This window comes from Doryrhamphus excisus, linkage group LG16, assembly GCF_037039965.1.
Source record: "Doryrhamphus excisus strain RoL-2023G ecotype Guam linkage group LG16, RoL_Dexc_Guam_v1.1, whole genome shotgun sequence".
Classification (NCBI taxonomy): Eukaryota; Metazoa; Chordata; class Actinopteri; order Syngnathiformes; family Syngnathidae; genus Doryrhamphus; species Doryrhamphus excisus.
The window spans coordinates 7,902,427-7,925,252 of record NC_136372.1 but is presented as its reverse complement, the minus strand read 5'-3'; the positions used below and the strand labels follow the sequence as shown (position 1 = coordinate 7,925,252).

General features: G+C 40.8%; 2 protein-coding genes across 3 annotated transcripts; one reads left to right on the top strand and one right to left on the bottom strand.

Annotated features, from left to right (window-relative positions):
- Positions 1-1,359: 1,359 nt before the first annotated feature.
- Positions 1,360-6,650, bottom strand: LOC131103542 (parvalbumin beta-like). Of its 2 annotated transcripts, none has more exons than XM_058049887.2 (5): positions 6,514-6,650; positions 4,962-5,050; positions 2,400-2,532; positions 2,041-2,150; positions 1,360-1,565 (listed from the first exon to the last, which is right to left on the bottom strand). In XM_058049887.2, the coding sequence occupies exons 2-5, from the start codon at positions 5,020-5,022 to the stop codon at positions 1,543-1,545; spliced, it is 327 nt and encodes a 108-aa protein (XP_057905870.1). In that variant the 5' UTR covers positions 5,023-5,050; positions 6,514-6,650; the 3' UTR covers positions 1,360-1,542. The 2 variants fall into 2 exon arrangements, with proteins under 2 accessions (XP_057905870.1, XP_057905869.2); XM_058049886.2 differs by lacking the exon at positions 6,514-6,650 and adding an exon at positions 5,325-5,448.
- lmtk2 (lemur tyrosine kinase 2) lies at positions 6,165-22,511 on the top strand. Its single transcript, XM_078797032.1, has 11 exons — positions 6,165-6,679; positions 11,441-11,574; positions 13,299-13,452; positions 13,537-13,613; positions 13,775-13,893; positions 13,975-14,062; positions 19,285-19,415; positions 20,858-20,942; positions 21,559-21,680; positions 22,173-22,281; positions 22,367-22,511. Coding segments are annotated over exons 1-10 (1,014 nt in total). The 5' UTR covers positions 6,165-6,576; the 3' UTR covers positions 22,174-22,281; positions 22,367-22,511.
- The last annotated feature ends 315 nt before the right edge of the window (positions 22,512-22,826 follow it).

The window sequence follows — 22,826 nt, the reverse complement described above, 5'->3', positions numbered from 1 at the left end:
ATGCCACAGCATCTCAATAGGATCCAGGTCAGGACTTTGACTAGGCCAATCCAAAGTCTTCATTTTGTTTTTCTTCAGCCATTCAGAGGTGAACTTGCTGGTGTGTTGTGGATCATTGTCCTGCTGCAGAACCCAAGTTGGGTTCAGTTTGAGGTCATCAACAGATGGCCGGATATTCTACCTCAGGATATTTTGGTAGACCGCAGAATTCATGGTTCCATTTCCTGAAGCATCAAAACAGCCCCAAACCATCACACCACCACCACCATATTTTACTGTTGGTATGACATGTTTTTTTCAAGAGTCTTGGGGATCATCACGTTGTTCAAAATTGAAAAAAGTCTTAACATTATTTTTGTCCAGCAAGAATTTTTTGGTCTTGGAACTCCACACAGTGGATGAGTGGTTAGCATGTTGGCCACACAGTCAGGAGATGCGGAAGACCTGGGTTCGAATGTCATGGGCATCAAGCTCTCTGTGTGGATATTCACCTTGTACCTACGTGTGTGGGTTTTCTCCAGGTACTTTGGTCTTCTCCCACATTCCCAAAACGTTCATGTTAGGCTCCAAGTTGTCCAAAGGTATGACTTGTGAGTGTGAATGATTGTTTGTCTATTTGTCTATGTGCTCTGCAATTGGCCTGCGACCAGTCCAGGGTGTACCCTGCCTTTTGCTCAAAGTCAGCTGGGATAGGCTCCAGTATACGTACCCCTGCAGCCCTACTGAGGATTAGCGGTTTAGGATGCGTAGTAGTACACACACCTTCCAAAAACCTTTGTCTCGTCAGACCACAGAGTCTTTTCCCAAAGGATCATCAAGATTTTTTCTGGCAAAATTGGTATGAGCCTTAATGTTCTTTTTGTTCGGCAGTGGTTTTGGTCTTGGAACTGGCCGTTTTTGCCCAGTGTCTTTCTTAAGATCAGTGTCTCTGACCTTAACTGAGGCAAGTGAGACTTTTTTTAATGTTTTTATGGGGTCTTTTGTGACCTTCTGGATGAGTTCAATTTGTTTGGCCGGCCATTCCTAAGAAGGTTCACCACTGTTCCATGATTTTGCCATTTGTGGTTAATGGCTCTCACTGTGGTTTGCTGGGGTCCAAAAGCTTTAGAAATGTCTTTTTAACCTTTTTCCAGACTGATAGATCTCAATTGATTTCTCAGTGCCAGAAGATATTTTAAAACTAAATTATCCTGGAGTGTTTTTCACATGAGCCAATGAACACTGACCTTTGACCTCACTGAATAGCTTCTTATACTCAAGTCAATAGAGGCAATTTCTAAACTACATAAAAAATTCTAATATGGCAAGTATTATTACATTATTCAACTGAAAATTGAAAAATGCAGTGTCAGTGTCGTCATATAATAAATATATTTATTACTCATTTAACACATCCACTTTTCATCTTTTACGTCAGACGAACAAGGAGCAGGACGCAAGGAGGCAGGTTGAGATCATCTGAAGTCTTTGCATCAAGACAATATGGAAAGTCAGGAATTCCATTCGGTTAGTTTAAATCAGGATATACAGTCACGGCCATCTTTATTTAACCAGATCACAGAACTCTGTAAAGAAAAAGAAGAATATTAAGAGCGTTATTTCCAAGCACAGCATGCATGGACTTAGATGAGTGCATATACAACATTAATAGTGATTTCAGCACTAGATAGTGGACAGCTCCCTCTGGCTGCTGTCATCTGCTCTGGGCTACCCTATATTTATATTTCAAAATGTAGAAGGGGCGGGGCATGAAGAAAACAATATTATTTATTACATTTTTTTTGTTCCTCAGTATTGAGTACTTTTATAGACTCCTACTGTCCCGTCTAATCTGCCGGGCATATTTATCTGTGCCAGAGAGCTTATGAAAAAAAAAGCACTTCCCCTCTAAGTTTGCCAATGAAGACATTTCAGGGACTCTCTCTCATCCCTCTTATCTGATGGCCATATTTGTCAGCAAAATTATACAACAGTTTGTGTTTTTTTTTTTCTTTGTTCCTCAGTGAACCGTGTATGAATCTTAACAAGGTGTAAAGTTACCTTCTATCCCAATCTTGCCATCACCATCTCGATCTCCTGCAACCATCAGACTCTTGGTTTCAGCCACGGTCAGCTCCCTTGCGCCAGGAGAGAAATTCTGAAGGAAGAGTCTGATGGGGTAATAAAAAAAATAAATCAATCTGATCAACTGCTCTTAAAAAAAACATTTTCATCATTTTCTACTCCAAATCCATCTTAATCCCTCTCTATAGCAATGCTTAGTCACCAAGCCGCCCCTCCGTATTAATTAATAGCATTCAAATAGCTTGAGGGCTCTCACATGCACATCACATGCACAAATGAATCTAACTGTGCCATGCTTATTTAAGGCCCTAAGCCACTCATGCTTGCACACTTACTTTAGCTCCTCCTCTTCAATGAATCCACTCTTGTCCTGGTCCAGGACTGTGAAGACATTTCTCCAGTTTGCTTGGGATGAGTCGGCCAGTCCCACTTGTGCAAAGAAAGTTTTGTAGTCGAATGTGCCCGGAGCTGCGTAGACAGGCATATAAAGAGGCAATCATTATAGTATATCTATGTATATAAAAGCGGCAAGGAGAGATGTCGTGTTGACTCATTCGCTCAGATGACTTTCACTCTCCAACCCTTGACATTTACCAATATTCAGCCTGTAGTAGTCTTTTACCATTAAAGGTTATTACATCATTCCACTGACACAAACAAAGCAAGATGAACATTGCCCATGGCTGTAATACAAACTTAAATGTTCACATCCATTCATTTGAAATTAAAACATTTGAACAATCCAAGAAGTATTGGAATGTTAGTCCCGGTTCCCATCAATACTCGAGACCCAATACCCAACCCGAGTCATTACCATACAGACAAGGGCCTTTAGTCACGAGGGATCCCCCCTGCAGCATCTCCACATAGCCATCTACCGTTTGACGCCCCTGCACAACCTGAAGCACCCCATATCATGATGGTGACCCCCCCCCCCCTCAGGTGGGATCAACTTGTCATGCCGGGACCTTTTCTAATCAGAAAATTTCTTCTACATTTCAATGTCCCATGTTTGGTGCTCTTATGCAAATTCCAAACAAGCAATTTTGTGGGAGGTGTGGCCTTTGTTCTTAAAACACTTATCTCTCAGTGGCGTTGGTTATTGGACTGCACTCGGCACCAGTGACAACATTCATTTGGACCGAGGACCTCCCGTCCTCCTTCTTAACGGACTGCCAAACGAATCCTTCAGCTCAGGGCCATTGTCGACTACTTTATTTCTTTGTTCCATAATCCTGAGGATCCTTTAAGACCAGGGGTCTCAAACTCAATTTACCTGGGGGCCACTGGAGCTAGGGTCTGGGCAAGGCTGGGCCGCACCAGGTTCCCCCCCCCCCAAAAAAACAGAAATATATACAAACTTTTTCAGTGCTTGGGTTCCGATTTTCTACAATAAAAGCTCTGATAAAACATTCCACTGTACTCAAATATCTTAATTTTTATTTTTCTACACAAAATAAGATGAAAGATAAATAAACAAATCAAGAATAAAGAAAATCAATCAGTAAAAAATAAATAAATATAATAATAACAATAAAACGGCAAATAATAAAAACTTAAGAAACCACATATAGTCGGTGGGTAGACAAATTATATTTTTCAGATTAAAATTAACAAAGCATTATTAGAGCCCTGTGGACATGACAAAACACGACTATAGTCACATTTATACTCTTTATTTACAACATATTGCGCAACTGCAGGGTCTTGAGACACATGCTAACTCGCAAACTAGAGAGCTAGCGACCTAAACGGTAGCCTTCAAGTTATTTCCTTTAAACTTAAATAGCCAAAAACTTACCACTTCCACACGGATAGGGAGGATAACTATTAACAGTTATTTAACCTTTAACATGAACATTAATCAAACGTAATAATCTTTTCTGGGTACATGATACCATACAGCATCCATATCAAACTTGCGCGGGCCGCACTAACATTAAACTTTCATATCAAGGCGGGGGCCTCAAACTAGTGTCCTGTGGGCCACATTTGGCCCACGGGCCGCGTGTTTGAGACCCCTGTTTAAGACGTTTAAAATGACTATCTTAGAGAGGCGTTGCCTATGCAGCTCAACAATCTGATCATGACAGTGTGAATACCTCACTCCCATCTATTCTTCTTGCAGTTTACTGTCCATTTGTTTTTGTCCTGTGTAATGTATGCAACATAAATGCAACCCCAAATTATTCAAACCCTGGCCGAATATAGAATTACAATTTTTTTTTGTTCATTGAAAATGTGTTACTATCTCTAACACGCCATTTTTTGCCACTTTCTTTTTCATATTAAGTAGAATTTTGAGTGAAAGTGAATCTTCATTTAATGATATACTAATCGTTTATCTGGAAATTACACACAAAAGTAAAACAATACATACTAAAATGTTATCAAATAGGTAAACAACATACAGCTTTATAACAAATACAATCAAGTGGCCAATCAGAAATATGACAATAATGAACAAGATAGTCAATGGTCAGTGGTACCAGCCATTAAAATGAACAGGAAACTGAAGAAACAAGGCTGGTCTAAAAAAAGTTTCACTTAATATGCAAATTATTACATTACTACTTTGGCTTGCTTCATGCAAACAGTTGCTGATGACATTAGATTTTGCCAAAGGCACTGCTAGTGGTCATTCATTGCAACACTTTGAGCAGACATGCAATCATAACTTGATAAATAATGAAGATTTGTGCGGTTCTGCACGGATTGTGTTAACATTAAAGCCCTCTGTTGTCACATAGTAGTTTGGTCACCTGCAGACTCCCTTACAGAATTCCTAATAAGAATCAAGAGTGCCTCATCTTATACTTTATCATCAAATATTGCAATCTTGATGAGCGTGCAAAATATTGCTTCTCTTGTGCATGAGTGGCTGAAGAGTGACTCACCTTGACATGCCTGGACGGCAGCCTTGATGTCCTGGTCTCTCAGCATCCCTGCAAATGCCATGGTCCTCTCTCTCTTTCTCTCTTCTTGCCTGGGGGAGACACCCACATGCACGCACCAGTCACAGTGAAGTGAAAGTCTGCAAAGATGCTTAAATGGTCAGATTTTCTAACCAAACACAGTGAAGGTATGAAGGCACTCAGGATGGTACATCTTTTTCCACACTTTTCATTGCATTTCTTTTTTCTATTCCCATTACTTCATTTCCCTTCTATGCATTTTAACATCCTTTCAGAGCATAAACAAGCTACAAACACAACATGCATCAGGCAAGCATTGATGTGAATCAAAAACCAGCGACTCACCGTTCCTCAGACAATGTTTTTGTCCGCGCTGTTGTCTCTTCTTTGCACCTCCAAACCACTCTCTTCGTAGGTCTCTGATGCTTTGTGCAAAGACTGAACCTGGCGCATCTTGTCATCAAACCCAAAGAGGAACCCCCACCCCCCCACCCCTGACCTCCATCCTTCCCCACAGAATGCATCCTCCTCCTCCTTTTCCTCCATCAGTTACTCAGAGCAGAACTACCTCACACATGTTTTTTTAACTTGCAGAAATGATGACCATGCTTTAGAACTAATTTATTGGTGGAATTTTCATGGCCTGTGCATGTCTTCTTTGAATTAAAAATGGTAAAGGGTTGTATTTAAGATGCCTGTTTATAATCTTAAGTCATTAAAAGTGTGTTTGCAATGGTGGATGCCAAGTAAGGAAAGTAAATCCCTTATTATGACACATTGGGAGTCCAGTAATTTGATATCTAAAATATGCAAATTTGTGTATTTCAGTATTTAAGCAGTATCCATCCAATCCTGATACCTAAAAACTTGAATGTAGCAATGATTTAATGCGTAGGGGTACAACGAAGTACAGTTAGAATGTTTAAGTTTAGGCCACTTGACTTCCAAAGCAAATATTGTGGCTAATGTTGGCATTTTTGAGTATAAAAACAGAAAACATAATATTTCACCATAATGCATGTTTACACGTACATCTAACAGTTATAATACATACTAATAAAACAACAGTATCTCAAAGTGATGTATTTCTATAGCAAATAATAACCAGGCTGGTTCGGCTGGTCGTATCTGTTCGAAAGTGCCAGTATGCCCTACAGTGATTGGCTATAAGGACTGTCAATCACGTGCCGGTGAACGCCTGATTTTGTGATGTGACGTCGGAAGGAAATATGGCGCTTTGGAGGGATGAGTTTCATGATAGTCAGGTTTGATTTAAACATGCTGCTTGTTTGAATAACGTCAAAAGCGGGCTTAAAGAAAATATGTCCGGCCGGAAGCGGTGGTCGCCCCTTTTGTCAGAATGGACAACGGGACGGTGCTTTTCGTAGCCGTGTTTGTTGTTAGCTAGCTAATACTGTTACCACGGACATGCTAGCTGAAGCTAGCTGGCTAATTGGACGGCTAAACAGTAAGATAATGCTTCTTAACGATATAATATTAACCAATGGTTGAAACACTCTACCCAGCATCATACCTGCCATTTCTTGTTTACGACGACACTCCGACTGTCTAGCTTCTTGTTAGCTAAGCCAGGAGGATGAAGACCCGTCCTGGATGTGTTTTGTTGCTGGGCAATGCCATTTTTCTGTCGGCATGCTGGCTGGCTCAAGGAGCTCCTGTTCAGTTTCACCATAGAGCAGGTAAGACAACATACTTGTCTGAATTATTGTCAAATACCTGTTTGTTCACTAAACATGACAGTCAATCTGTCTAGCCGTGTTAGCTTGTAGCATTAGTGAATGTTAACGCTAACAAGCCAACTGAGCAGGGTACCTACAAGCCAATAAAGACGCTTACTTGATAAACAGTTGCCATGATTCCCGACATTGCTATATGGATTACTAATGCCTCAAAGAAACTGCAGTATAGCTCACTGTAACTACAAGCACTACAGCAAACCTTTGACGTGTATTATACATGTCATGCAGTATGACATAACACAGTAGATCAGGGCGATATACTATATTATACCTGTAGACACATTTCAGCATGCTACAGACTTGGGGACAAACCTCTCTTTTAATGTCAGCACAAGGGAGAAATCAAAATGACATTAAAACAAAATTAGAATATCACGAAAAAGTCCAATATTTTTTGTCAGTCATTTCAGAATGTGAAACCCATTCATTATACAGAGAGTGCAACATTTCAGACATTTATTTCTAGAAATTTTCAGATAATTAAAACCCCAAATTCATTGTCTCAGAAAAATTGCAGAAGATCAATTAAAAAATAATGTAAACAAAAATGTCAGAATTCTGAAAAGTATGTTTTTTTCCTCCATGCACTCAATACCTGTTGGGGCCTCCTTTTGCATGAATTACTGCATCAATCATGTCAGCAGCCTGACATGGAAGCAATCAGCGTGTGCCACTGCTCAGGTGTAATGGAAGCCCAGGCTGCTTTGATTGCAGCCTTCAGGTCATCCACATTGTCTGTTGTCTCTCATCTTCCTCTTGACAATACCCCACAGATTCTCTATGGGCTTCAGAACACATGAGTTTGCTGGCCGATTAAGCACACTAACACCATGGTTATTGAACCAGCTTTTGGTACCTTTGGCAGTGTGGGCAGGTGCCAAGTAGTGCTGGAAAATGGAATGGGCATCTCCATAACGTTTGTCAGCAGAAGGAAGCATGAAGTACTCTAAAATTTCCTGGTAGATGGTTGTGTTGACTGTGCACTTCAGAAAACACAGTGGACCAACACCAGCAAAGAACAGTAGTCAGAGATCATCTATATGACAGGACCTACTGCAAAAACACAAACACTACATTACAGGCATGCTGTGCTGTTTTTCGGGATCTGCAACAAAAATGCGAGTCAACGATTCTCTATATGGAAGAACCTACTGTTTTTAAGGACATAGAGTAGAAATGCTGGTCAGAGATATTTTCTATGATGGGAGTGCTGTGTTGTTTTCAAGGAATGACTCAGACTTACATTACAAAAGTGCACCCCTGTTGTCACGGATTTGCAGCAAAAACACTCGTCAACCTTCCTTTATGAGAAAAGAGCTCAGCTCCTGTCTTTTAAAGACCTACAGCAAAAATGCTGGTCAAAGACCTTTTCTATAATGAGAGTGTACTGCTGTTTTAAGGGCCTACTGCAAAAACACTGAGCAGAGATCCTGTATATGTTATTTGTGCTCTGCTGTTTTTAAGGATCTGCTGCTAAAATGCTAGTCAAAGATCCTAGAGTAAAGGTGAATATTTTATAACAAAACTGCTAATGTATAACTGCCACCCGCATTCCATGTTTATCAGCCTTGGTCAATTATTAGCAACAGTGTTGTTTGCTCAGTCATCATACAGCATACCGGAAGAAGATGTTGGAATAGTTTTTAATGGTTTTATGACATTGCAAACCTGTCCTTTGCCCAACTCAGCCTACATGTTGTTGACCTGTTGACCTGAATGCAACACATGATACATGAAAATTTATTCCGCTGAACATGGTAATTTTTATTTTATTTTATTTTTTTAATAGAAACTTGACCGTCACAGTAACATATCTACACTGTTAGTCAGGTTGAATATTGGGGGTGTACCCTGCATCTCGCCTGAAGACAGCTGGGATAGGCTCCAGCACACCGGTAGAAAATGAATGAAAATGAATGAATGAATTTTGGGTCTGGGCTCTGGCTGGGTATATGCTTGTGTTTATCATGCCTGAAATTTCTTTAGCGTCTACATTGACTGCTATTTTGCTAAACTTAAGCTAAAATAATATAATTTTTGTTGAAGATTATTTCCCGAATTTCCAGATTTTTCGCATACCTGAACTTGCACGTCCTCAAATAAATGATACATTGTGCTTCCTCACTATTTTGAAGAGCCCGTCCAGACAACAGCACGGTTTATTCCTTATGTAACATTGCACTATTGTAACTACCAGTGAGGAGAAATGTGCAAAAATGGGTCAGCCCCACCTCTGTTGTATGAATACCTTACTGAAATATGCAGCAGTAACAAAATAAGCGCTGGCAGCTCCTTTCCATATTTGTCCCCAAATCTAGCTGTCATATGGTGGACTCTTCCAAGTCATCATCTGAAGCCATGACTCAGAACACAGGACAACTCTGCCATGTGCGTATGTAAAAATATTCTCCACCAGAATCTTTTTATTTGGTTTTCAACTCTATTTTCACTTCACACTTGATGTGGAGACCGTTTTTTTTTTTTAAATTCAAGTAGACTTTGTCATGTGACCACTCCACATTGCTGCATGTTATGTTTTTGGACTTTAACCTCACTTGACACATGATGTAATATGTTACTTTAATGCTTTAAGTTGCTTAAACTATCATATAGTCAAAAATGTTGAGGACAACTGCAGGCTAACATCACATCTTTGTGACTTGTCATATGAAGAGTGTCAAATAGTTGTTCTTTCTCCGTAAACTGTCAGCAGCCTTGATATTTTACAACTGAGTGTAAGTTTAACTCAAGCACGCGGTTTTATGCCTCATAAACCAATAGCTTGTGTTCTTTTACTTTGTGAATGTCACTTAGAGATCAGGTGTGTTCAAGAATATTAGTAACCGTTTTTAAATTAAAATGCCAACATTTTCCCTTTTTATTGATGATTTAAGGGAACGACTTCTGTGTGCAGTGTGACTGAGACTGATTAAGTGTTTGAGTAGTGATAAAGTGATCTCATTAGATGGCATCAAATTAAAGGTCTTTAAAAAGCTTGCATGCTTTCATTGTGGCTGCAGAAAGCAAGCTGCTTAGGGGCAAAAGTCTGCGTGACGAATTTGTTTTGATCTTAAAGGAAATGATGAAGGAATCTAATCTAAATATATCAGTATAAACTCAATTATATTTGATTGTGGTTAACACTTACAATACGCTTCAAACATTGTTTATTTCACACCCGCTATTTGTTAGGAATTTCTAATAGTTTATCCCACCCAATTTACAGGATGTACCTGTAGTTCAAGAATACACTTGCACCATATGGACAGAAGTATTGGGTCAGTCTGACATTGCATTGTCCCCCCCTTGTGTGTATATATAATGATGACATACACACATTAAGTCAAAGCTGCCAGAATGAGAGCTTGACTCTAACATCTTTTGACGATTGACTCAGCGCATCAAAGAGTGACAGGTGGTCACATCTTTCAAATGGGCAGTGATATTTGGGAGGTCGGCCAAGATGGACACTGTGAGAGAACTTGCTGACAGGTCAAAACTTGCCTCAAGAATATTCGGACTACCAGTAACCTGTTGTTTTATATTTGTCACGATGCTTTTCTCCTGCAGTACGATGGACAAATACTGGGGGTGTCACGAAACACCCAACTTAGTAGACTAGACGATGCACAAGATTTGGTCCACGAAAATGAGATGAGACAAGATGTTAAAATTAATTTTCAGGAAAGTATGATGAAAAAATATGAAACATATTTTCACAAAACAATGCATGTGAATTTTGAAATATTTAAGGTGCCATAAATTGATGCTAAACAGTATTATTGTCAACATTTTTTTTTTTTTGCAGTGCTTTTCAAACTGGGGGGGCGCTTGCCTCTGAGGGCCCGGTGTGCAGTGATACCATGAATACTTCATTATTAACCCTTTAGGCGCCAGAATTATTTCAAAATGTTGTAGCTTGAAAATGTTTAAAGATAAATCCATACTGTAAATGAGGAAAAAATCATCAGTATGGCTTGTGTTTTAGGCTGCCGGTTCGGGAGGCTGCGGTTAGTGTTTGTTATGAGATTCCGCCACGATGGAGCGGTCTATCGGGGAAACACTTCCTTACATGAACGTTCCTTCTCACAATGACATCATTTCATTGACATTATGACCAATTCCGTGATTTCTTTAACACAGACATCCTAGGGACCTATGTTGGGTTGCAAGCATCTTTGTCCCACTACCTTGTCTTTCTCCTCATGAATCTCCATTCTTTTGCTGTGTGTATGGTAGACCCACATGCATAAGGCAATATATGGAGGCTAGCAAAATTGTCAAATTTCTTGTGTTAATTAATAATTAATTAATAATAATTAATAGTAGTGTTTATTGTAATAGTATTTATATGAGCCACCCTGTACACACCTAAGAAATACTATTAGATAGTATGTGTAAGTTTCCATCTGCCCTGTCTTTTGAAAGCGCTGAGCTAACAGCATCCTACTCTTGCTGCACCATCAGCTATTTCAAGGTACACAAACACCACCACCATCGTCTCCAAGAGGAGTGGGGTGGAGCATGTTTACTCACATTCAGCCTGGATAAACCTGAAAATGAAACCTGTTTTGACCTTACTACAGTCTGTCCATCTGTATTCATTGTTGAAAAATGTTCCTGTCGTGAAACACTTAAAAGCGATGACTTAAAAGTGAATGATCCAACATCTTTATTGCCCTTTTTTTCCTGACATTGCAGACAGAGGCTCAGATGACCCATTGTATGTGTCCCTCTACCTGTCTCTGACGGTGTCCCTGACAGCACTGGTGGTCCTGGTGGTGGTGTTGGTGAACTGTGTGACCTGCTGCAAGGAGAGGGAAATCAACTTCAAGGTAGGAGTCTCAGGAGGCACTTAGTCTGACCAAAATGTCCAGTACGCAATATGGCGTTACATTAAAGCAGATCAAGATTAACACCTGTACTGCCTGTGAATATTCTCATTCACCCGGATCAATTTATTTTCATGGCATTCAATCGATGGCAACTGGACTGTTCAGGTTGTCCTAGAAGAAGCGCCTCTCATCCAATCAAGCTTCATTAGTTCATGCTGAAAGACTAGGTGGGACACACACCAGTTTGACTAGATAGGACAGATCTAGTCTGAGAGCTTGGTGCAAGATCCAGTCTGAAGGAGGAAGCAGGTCCACACAGGGATAGTTGGCTCCTTAGTGGTGTCAATTGACACTTGTTCGGATACAATACAGTAAGGCCAATGTCTGCCAATGATGGTCGTTTGGCTGGTATCAGAGGTTGGTACACCCCATACCCAAAAAGACTGGTGTACTGGTGTACTGTATGCTGTCCGGTGCAGTAAGGAATTCACTGATTTCTACATTGGGGAAACCAAGCAGTCACTGAGCAGGCCTATGGCACAATGCCTAAGAATTAGCCCGTATGCTTTGGGCTAATTCAGGAAAACACCAGACCTTCATTTCAAAGAGAGAGCACGTTTTTGAGGACGAAAATAAACACATTCTGGACAGTGAAGAAATATGGTTTGAAAGAGGGGTGAGGGAAGCCATCTACGTTAAGGTTGAGAAGGCATCTTTGAACGGGGTGAGGTTGTTGACACCACTAAAGAGCCAACCATTCCTGTCTGGACCTACCTCTTCCTTTAGAGGATAAATAGATTGGATCCTGCACCTACAGTGCATCCGGAAAGGTATTCACAGCGCTTCACTTTTTCTACATTTTGTCATGTTACAGCCTCATTCCAAACTGAATTAAATTAATCTCTTACCTCAAAATTCTACACAAAATACTCCATTATGACAATGTGAAAAAGTTTTTTTTTGACTTTTTTGGAATTTATTAAAAATAGAAAACAAAAAAATCACATTTACATAAGTATTCACAGCCTTTGCCATGAAGCTCAAAATTGAGCTCAGGTGCATCTTTTTTCCACTGATCATCCTTGAGATCTTTCATGCTTGGTGTTTGTGCTCTGACATGCACAGTCAACTGTGGGACCTTATGTAGACAGTTATTATATTTCCAAATTATGTCCAATCAACTGAATTTACTGCAGGTGGACTCCAATTAAGCTGTAGAAAGATCTCAAGGATGATCAGTGGAAAAAAGATGCACCTGAGCTCAATTTTGAGCTTCATGGCAAAGGCTGTGAATACTTATGTAAATGTGATTTTTTTGTTTTCTATTTTTAATTAATTCAAAACATGTCAAAAAAAAACATTTTTCACATTGTCATAATGGAGTATTTTGTGTAGAATTTTGAGGTAAGAGATTAATTTAATACAGTTTGGAATGAGGCTGTAACATGACAAAATGTAGAAAAAGTGAAGCGCTGTGAATACTTTCCGGATGCACTGTATCTAGTCTGACTGGTGTAGGTCCCATCTAGTCCTTTTGCATGGACTGGTGAAGTTTGCTCAGATGAGAGGCGAAATGCCTTTGAGACAAACTGAACAGTCCAGTTGGGATTGATTGAATGATCACCTTTTAATATTTGGAGACTGTATATTGACTGCAAGAGAGTTGTCCTATATGACCTGAGTTCTCTAATATTAGCGACTGCTTTTGAAATTTCTTGATGCAGGAGTTCGAAGATCACTTTGACGATGAAATTGACTTCACCCCGCCAGCGGAGGACACACCGTCTATGCAGTCACCTGCGGAGGTGTATACCCTCGCTGTCTCCCCTGTGGCCTTGCCTGGACCCCCGCACCTCCAACCTAATGCGCCCATCACAGGTTGGAGAACTGGCAGAGATGTTCTTTCCTTCCATGGTGGTTTCATTTATAATTACAACTTTGAGACTGTGGTTTGATTCACAGGGGGATCCACAGGCTTCCAGATAGCCCGACATAGTCTGAGTTACATCCAAGAGATTGGCAATGGGTGGTTTGGCCAGGTAAGACCCTTTACATATAGTAAGCAAGTTTGCCTGAATATAAGAAATTGAACATTCATTCAATAAGAAGACAAGATGAACCTAATTGAATGACTGTTTACATCCAGGTTTTTACAAGCATGTATCTGGATTGTGGTAAAAAGCTGGTTTTGTATTAACAGGTGATTCTGAGTGAAATCTACACGGATCCAGGCGGCACCAGAGTGGTAGTAAAGGAGCTAAAAGCTAATGCAAATGCCAAGGAGCAGAATGACTTCCTGCAGCAGGCGGATCCTTATAGGTGAATGTCTATTTAAAAATATCATAGTATAATCATTTTAATTGACAATCAACAATGTTTTTCATTTTATTTTGTCCTCAGGGTATTGCAACACCCAAACATCCTCCAGTGCCTTGGACAGTGTGTTGAAGCGATTCCCTTCCTGCTTGTTTTTGAGTACTGTGAAATGGTGAGTGTCATATATTGTTTGCAGAACCCTGTAAACTGTTAAGAGGCCCTTAAAATGCACTCGCATGAGTCGATTAAAATAGGTCAGCTTCCGAAAAACTGCAGTAAAAATTTTTTTCAGACAAGTAAACTGTTGAGTGCACCTGAATACAATATGCACATATATATGCCACATTTGTTTTTTTGGGGGGGTATTTACACAGAAAGACATGCTATAAACCTTGCAATCCTACCTACATTCTGTGTTCTCATTCGTGAGAAGAGTTGATTGAGATGCTTTATTCTAGTTCAACAGCTGCTGCAGTCTAAGCAGAGGCTGTAGTAATCAAATTACTTAAGATTTGTCAGATCACACATGATTGCAGTATAAGACATTGATATTAGTGCAGACTTTGCTACTCCAATTCACTACTTCCTGAATCTACACTGTAAGCATCATAGGAACTGTGTTCTTTTAGCCATACATTAGCCGCATCATTGTTTAAGCTGCAAGGTTGAAAGTATGTGGTGAAAAATGTAGCGGTTTGGAGTCCGAAATTTACCGTACATTACAAATATGAACCGTAGTTCCTATTTTTTAAAACCCTTTTAAAAGACAGATGTTTACATTTCTCCACTGTTTGTTCATTGACAAAAAACAAAACAAAGCTAAGGTGAAAACACAAATATGCAAACTTATTTTCATAACTTGAATAAAGAGCACACTTCTATCATTTCGGTAACAAGGCACCCTTGCAGAAAATGCTAACAGGTGAGACATTTTACTGCATGATTTCAATGGAAAAATGTACACATTTTTTATGCTACTTAAGCCTCACTAGGGTCGCATGGATATATTGGAGTCTAGCTGACTTTTGTCAAGGCTAACTACTAAATAAGCTGTCTTTGGGCTGAAGGCAGAGTATAACCTGGAGTGGTTGCCAGCCCATTGCAGTCAATGAAGGACATTTTCAGCTTATTCCACTGACTAAATGATCAGTGGTTATCACTGTTGGTGAGAGTGCGAACTGTTCATTCATAGCTGATTATTTCATCACTTGAGAACTGGTCTTGTCAGTCTACCACATTCACAAATTCATCAGACAGGTCCTGTTAAAATCCAGTCCTGAAAGCTTGCATAGCTGACCTGCCCTATTGACCATCTGGACTACTCGGGGCCCGCTGTCTGAATCCTGAATTAGACCTTCTATTTAAATTAACATACGGCTACGTCATGGCAGCTGATTTATTTCCTGTTTCTCTTTTTCTATTCTTGGTGGGCTGGACCCTTCCTCTGAGTAGCTGCTGCCGCCTCCTTCAATGCACCCACCGCACCTCCTCCCTCCTGCTGTCACATAGCTCATCTAAGCCTGACACTTCTCACATTCCCACCTCAACCCAGTAAAGCAACAAGCTCCATTTACGCTCCTCCAGTGTCGACACGAGCAGTTGCTGTGTTTGTGCATTTTTATGGCCGGCGACTTGTGTACTTTGGAGACTTGTTTAGTTCAGATATTAGCAAACTAAACAAAAACTACACCATGTTCTATATACAGCAGCCAGGTATGGTGTTGTTCACCTTAATAGCAGTGGATCATGGCACTCAAGTAACAGCCAAATGTTATATTGTGTGTGAGTGTATACATGGAGTTTGCACAACCTGCTGAAATAGGGGTGACATACTGAAGCCTATTTTAGTGACTGTTTGACATGTTCATATCGACTCTGACTATTTGAATAGAGAGAGTTCCGCACTACGAATGACTAACCATGTCCGACCCAGCGACGTGCCCAGCAGGTTCCGGTTCAGCCCCACCCCATGCTCAGACATTGCATCACGTTGCCGGGCATGATTATATTATCAGGTTCCCGGCCCTGGCTGGTGTCCTGGCACTGTGGTCACCCAGCCAGCTCTAGTTAAGTCTCTTGACAGGAGAGGGAATGACGCCTCCCAGCATGTGTGTGTGTCATTAGACTCTGTTAATGTTTGAGTAGAGCATATTCACTCAACATTACATATATCAGTTTTGATTGACAGTGTCAGACAGATATTAAAAACATAGTTTATTCATTCATTCATTTTCTACCGCTTATCCTCACGAGCGTCGCAGGGGTGCTGGAGCCTATCCCAGCTGTTTTTGGGCGCAAGGCGGGGTACACCCTGGACTGTTTGCCAGCCAATCACAGGGCACATACGTATAGACAAACAACCATTCACACTCGCCAATTAACCTAGCATGTTTTTGGAATGTTGGAGGAAGCCGGAGTCCCGGGAGAAAACCCACACATGCACGGGCAGAACATACAAACTCTACACAGAGATGGCCGAGGGTGGAATCGAACTCAGGTGTCCTAGCTGTGTGGCTTGCGTGCCAACAACTCGAATGCCGTGCAGCCCAAAACAGTTTATCATTGTGTTAATGTTATACATAATTATGAATAATTATGAAATAAAGGCACAAAGTACAGAAATCAAGAAGGTAATGTAATTTGTATAATACCCATGACTGAGCTAAATATGATTCATGTGAGCCGAAATATCATGCGATTATGCACAGAGGTAACAACATTATCAAACTTCATGTGTCTGGATATTTGCACAACATTAACATTTCTGACCAAGGACGAAGTGAGAGGAAGAATAGAAAATACACTTCTGTCTGTGCAAAGTTGGGGAAAGTCACACACACGTCTCAATCTGCGTCACACGACCATTTAAGGATGGCCGAACAAAGCCACAACTCCCGTAAAAAGCACATTATTATTATTATTATTGAAGCATAAAGAGCCTAAACATAAAACATTTTGGGCTTTAAACATAGTCAGTGCAGCTAAAAATGCACTAATAGCCACAGCACCACGTAATATTCAGCACACAATATCATCAAGGTTAAACACTCTCAATGCACAGCATAATCATCAAACACACTTATTTGTTTATATACTGCACCCAGTGCAATAAACGATTTTATGATGTTGTCTCCTTTTTACTGCACTGTACTACCTGCGCTGTTCAGGGCTGTTCACATGAGGCATTCAGGCGCATTATTTGGCCCCATGTTGCTCCGTGTCAGTCATGCTGTTTTTAATTTTTATTCGCATTTTTCTTCACATACCCTTACAACTTGCTGTACCCCACAGTGGGAACGTAGGTCTTGGGGTAATCCAGCTCTGTTCCAAGCCACTAAAAACTACAATAATCATAGGAGCTATGTACTAGCTAATAAAGTACCTGTGGATGCTCATTCAAACAAGCTGACTTATAAGATAATAGGTTATGTTGCAGGTTCAGACCCATGTCACTTGTCCGCCACATGTTGAAACATGTAGCAATGCGACACTGCAGCCGCACAAATCCAGAAAAGACAGCATACGGTGACGTTTATCCCTGACAGCTTGGTGATTGATGGTGGTTTTTCCTCCCCATATCACCCTTGCAAGGTAACCCTGACTCAAAGCATTTTAGACATCAAAATACATTAGGCAACTGGTGCTGGGGCCACAGAATGTCACATACCACATACTGTGTGAGTGACAGCCTCTAATGTATGCATCTCCTGTCTTGACAGTGGGACGTAGTTGGGCTCCCTCACTGGTTCAGAGCGTCTGGAACCATTTTTGTGTCAATGTGATGACTTGACGCCATTGGAAACACATTGTTGGACCCCCCAATTTGTGTGGTCACTCATAGGTTATATTTTATCAGCCACATCGGATCTCACCCTCTCTAGTCCTAATCAGCTGCTGTTGAGGTGTCATAAATAAATATACATCCACAGCATATCACTTACCAAATATCAATTTTAGCTCTTCTGTGAATATTGCTTCCCAGAGATTTGTTTTTGCTTAAGTGATTTAGACTATCAAGACTCGGCTTGAACATTCCACTGGCGGAGGGATCTGATCACAAGTGGGCATCCTTTTGAAGCGCGTTGTTTCACACCTGATGTGAATGTGTCCCCATGCGTCTCTAGTGGTCCCTGATGATTGCTTCTCATTACCCTGTTAAATATGTCAACACATACTTTCATTATGAAAAATCAGGACAGAGGACACCCACTGTCAAAAGTCGGCACAAAATTGTGTTGCATACTTTCAGACAAACATGGCAAAACGGTATCAACCAAAACGTCTTTGCAGGGGCTCTTGTAAAACTTGAAGGATGTCTGCGTGGTAGCATGTGTCCCAAGCATTTTGAGCACAACTCATAGGGGATGCCGCAAAAGTCCCTCAGAGCATCCTTATTTTCCCACAAGTGTACAGGTTATCACTTTCAAAGATTTCATTTACCGTTTTTCACTTTGCATGAGGCAGTCTGCTGGAAATGTATGCGGAGAACAAACAGCACATGACCTATTTTGATATACGACACATTTGTGATAGTGTGTATCTCCAAGGGATTGTCACACACAGTGGAAAAAGCCAGCTTGCGGGATCCGAGAACCGGAATACTTATCACCCCTTAATGCCATGTCTACAACAGTGTACTACCTTACACTGTGCTGTTAGCCACTGACTGATCTTGATCCCCCATTCCTAAAGAAGGCCACAGAGAGGGAAGCCCCTCTAGACGTGCACCCTCGGTAACGGCATGTGATTAGACATTTGTAACAAAAGCGCCTCATGACTGGTGTGTACTCGGTATGTTCTTAACTCATTCCTCAGGGAGATTTTCTTTGCTCACTAATCGCCTTCACTGCACACACTCATAATGTAACGTAATGTACTTTAATACACTGTGGTTGCAGGTTAGGAAGAAAGAAACTATTATCTGCATTCGTGAACAACAATCCTTGGTGACAACACCTTGTGGTGTGTCAGTACACTGTAAGCCCTCCAGGACTCATGTAAACCACAAAAACACATTTAATACAGTACCTTTTTCTCAATAGAGGGAAAGCTAGTGCCCAAAATAAATGTTTTTATTGACTTCTGTGATGGGCCAGTTGCTGAATTAATGTTTGACATGTTTCTTCATGGGATGGCTTTCTTTTCTTTCACTTGTGAGCCCTTAAATCTGGACTGTTCACTGAGATGACACTAAATGGAGTTACCAGTTAAGTTCAGTAAAGTGGAGAGGACAGGAACTGATTAACTTACTGCCCCCATGTGGCAGCTTCTGCACAGTGCACCTATTATAATATGCACAGGTTACTGCAATGCAACTCCTCGCTAAAATGTTCTGCTTAATGTTAACACATATGGGTGAGACATATTGATTTTGGGTTGTGTGGGTTTTTGCAGGGGGATTTGCGAGGGTATCTGTCTCAGCAGGACTGTACCTTCAGAAGTTCTGAAATGCTCCAGCTGCAACGGATGGCCTGTGAAATCGCTGCCGGTATCGCTCATCTTCACAAATACAACTTCCTGCACAGGTAGGACTACTAGCATACTTGAGTGGTTTCAGACTAGCTTAGAGTAGTCTTGAATGCAGCTTCCTATTCAGTACAGTGTGGACAGAAACACAGTGTGACATTTTGACTCTCTTCTATTCCCGGTTTTATTATTTAGATCACAAAGATGATGTATTCGGTTAATTCAACAAAGCTGTTTTAGGATTAGCATATATGAAATGTGGTCCTACGTTAATGTGCAATTTTATGCACTATGTCAATGAGGATCTAACATTATATGGCTTATAATCACAATATATGCTGCTTTAGTGCTATCATCCCAGTGTTTTCCAAAAATGGTTTGTCCAGAGGAGAGGTGGCGTTTCTTTAGCCGCAATGAGCACTTCATGCCTCCGCCGCCAGCAAGCAGCAGGCTACACAGCGGGTGGGAGGGGGTGTCGGGAACTTGCGGCTCATGGTAACATACGATGTTCAGCTCATCGGCTCTATTTGCATGCTCGGAATAAGCTCGGGGGGCTCCAATTACACAGCTCTGATGCATTGCCACAGTGTCAGCTGTCTGCTGCCAGGAGGCATATGATGATTCTGCTCTTTGCATGTAAAAGGATATCCTGATTTTTTTTTTTTTTAGTTGTGTTTTAATCCTTGTTACAACTCAAAGGGAGTTCTCTGAGAGGTTCCTACAAGTGAAGTAGTTGAGTGTGCAATCCTGAAAATGTTTAGATGGCAGTGAACATTTAGTGGCCATGCTGTGCTGTAAATAACTTTCAGTAACTATTAGTTTGTTATTGAATTCCCAAGCAACTGAATGGTATTAAAAATCTATGTATTTAACGAAATATAGCATTATTTGTGTAAAATCTGTGCTGTTATTCAGTGCTATGAGAGTGATTGCCACCATACCACCAACCTGCCTTTTAGGGTTAACATTTAGGCCCCATTTCCTGCTGTGTTTCCCAGTATCGGGCACACAGCCAACTGCAGTGGATCGCGGACAAGAGGGGTTTAAAATAAATAACCATTTATCTTCCAGAGGTTTCACTCGCTTTGACACACTAGCTGAGCCATGTGCACACAAGAACATTGGTGTCAGCAGTGTTTGTCATTAGATGGTGCAGGTTTAAAATGGTGCCTGCTAAATGTTTCCTGTGTGATTCCATGTCAGTTTAATTAATGCACAAAGAGAGAAAGGGAGTCACAAAGTGTTATATGTTGCACTCTCCTGGCAACAGCACAAATAGTTTGCACAGGCTGTATTTCCCTCAAGAAAGAATATCCTGCTACTGTATGCATGAGTCAGGAATAGAACCTGTGCATGTCTTGTTGCAGGGCGAAAGAGACTCTCTTGCCTTCAGAGTCTTACTCCTTGTTCTTGTATTGGCTTAATTTGTAAAGTTTAAAAATGCACACATCATCTGCACATTTCATTAATAACCCATCTTGTCCATGTGTTTGTGTTTCAGTGATTTATCCCTGAGGAACTGCTACCTGACGGCCGATCTCACAGTCAAAGTGGGGGACTATGGAATCGGGCCTTATGCATATAAAGTAAGAAACTTGACTGTTTTCAATCTGGAATGACAGCTTATGTTGACTGTTTCTTCTGTGCTTCCGTGCCCTGCGGGTTAGTCATACAGTCAGTGTGTAACACAAGCCACATAGTCCCATTGTGGTGCAGGCGAGAAACACACTGCCTAACAAACGGGGCTCAACAACAAAGATTCCCTGACTTAACAGAGGTTGAGCCTGTAAATCTGGCAAGTTGAGTAATTGAAGTGCTAAAAAAACAACAAAACAATAATGGAATTCCTGACTAACAGTTCACATGGTGAATTAATTGCGCATGTCTAAAAAAGTTAACATTAGAATATGCAGGTGTTTGCCTGCCATCAATTGTATAATTCAGTGGTGACGTGACAAGCTGGGCTAACCGTGCCAAGGCCCCTGCTGTCTGCAGCGTTCCTTAAATTCTGCTGATGTGTCACTTTGAATTTAATACTCCTAAGATAAGGTCACCCGGTGAGTCTATTTTTGTTGAGGTTGGTGAGTCAGTGAGCGTGCATTGCCTGCACCAGAGCATAAATCACTTTTGCAGGCTAATAAACTCTTTTGTGTTGTCGTCTTTGTGAAATCATGCTATGATCATTTTCTCTTGTCACTATAGGAGGATTACATCATCACAGAGGACGATGTATTCGCGCCCCTTCGCTGGTTGGCTCCTGAACTTGTGGGGGAGCGCCATGGGGGTGTTGTCACGATGGAGCATACGAAGGCCAGCAATGTTTGGTGGGTATAGAATATATCTCACTGGCATGTCTGGAAGTGACTGTGGGTTTGAATCGAATGACATCATTCTGTGAGACTAGGAAGGTCAAACAATTCTTAGCTCTATTACCAGTTTGTTTAACATCTGACCAGAAGCCATATACTGTATAGTTCTCATGGAAGTGTCCCACTAAATCCAATCCGTCCATCAATATGCAACCCATTCAAATAGCAGTCTAGTGTGTGTAATGTCATGGCACTAGGTAAGTGGCTGTGAGCAGTACTGTGTAGACTGTAGACAGTCTCCTTGGCCAAATGCTTCCCGCTCATAAATTGCAATGTTACGCAAGGTAGCTCTTGTTACAAGAGTCTGTCTGAATAGAGACATGTCAAAAGAGCGACTTTGCTCTTCATTAGGTAATGGTTTAAGTTTGGCACCTCCTAGCCCTACATGCTACGTCAGTCATTCAGTGCATTTTATGAAGCTTGATGAAGCTTCATGTTTCCTGTCAGATGGAGCCTATTAGCAGGTTGAAACATGAAGTCTTAACTCTGTAATTAAGGAAGACTGTTGCTGAGTTTGCTCTGGAATCCACGCATTGCAAAAGTCCAACCACTAGAGGTCAGCAAAGGATAGTTTTTCTTCATAGCTTTACACTTCCCAGCAGTTCCAACAACTGTCTCTTGTCCTTACTGTGGTTTTGTAGGGCATTGGGGGTCACTCTATGGGAGCTTTTTGAGAATACTGGTCAGCCATATCCACACCTGTCTGACCGGGAGGTTCTCAATCATGTGATCAAGGAGCAACAAGTCAAACTCTTCAAGCCACAGCTGGAGCTTCCTTATTCGGACAGATGGTGAGTGTATTTAATATGTGTTTATAATATTCAGTGTATGGAGAAAAATATGTTGACATTGCTGAAACAAAACAAAAAAATCTAATTACACTGTATTTTTTCAAATCAAGCTGTCCCTTGTTAATTGTTTGTTTCCAGACCCAACCAGAATAAGTGAATTTCTGTGAAATAGGATGAATTATTAAAAAATTATTATTACATTTATTAAATTATTAAAAAATGAAATATTTTTGTAGTTCGAGCACAGGAAAACCTGCTTATGTCTGTCTAAATATGTCTTCTACCAATGTTACAACTCTCTAGACATTAA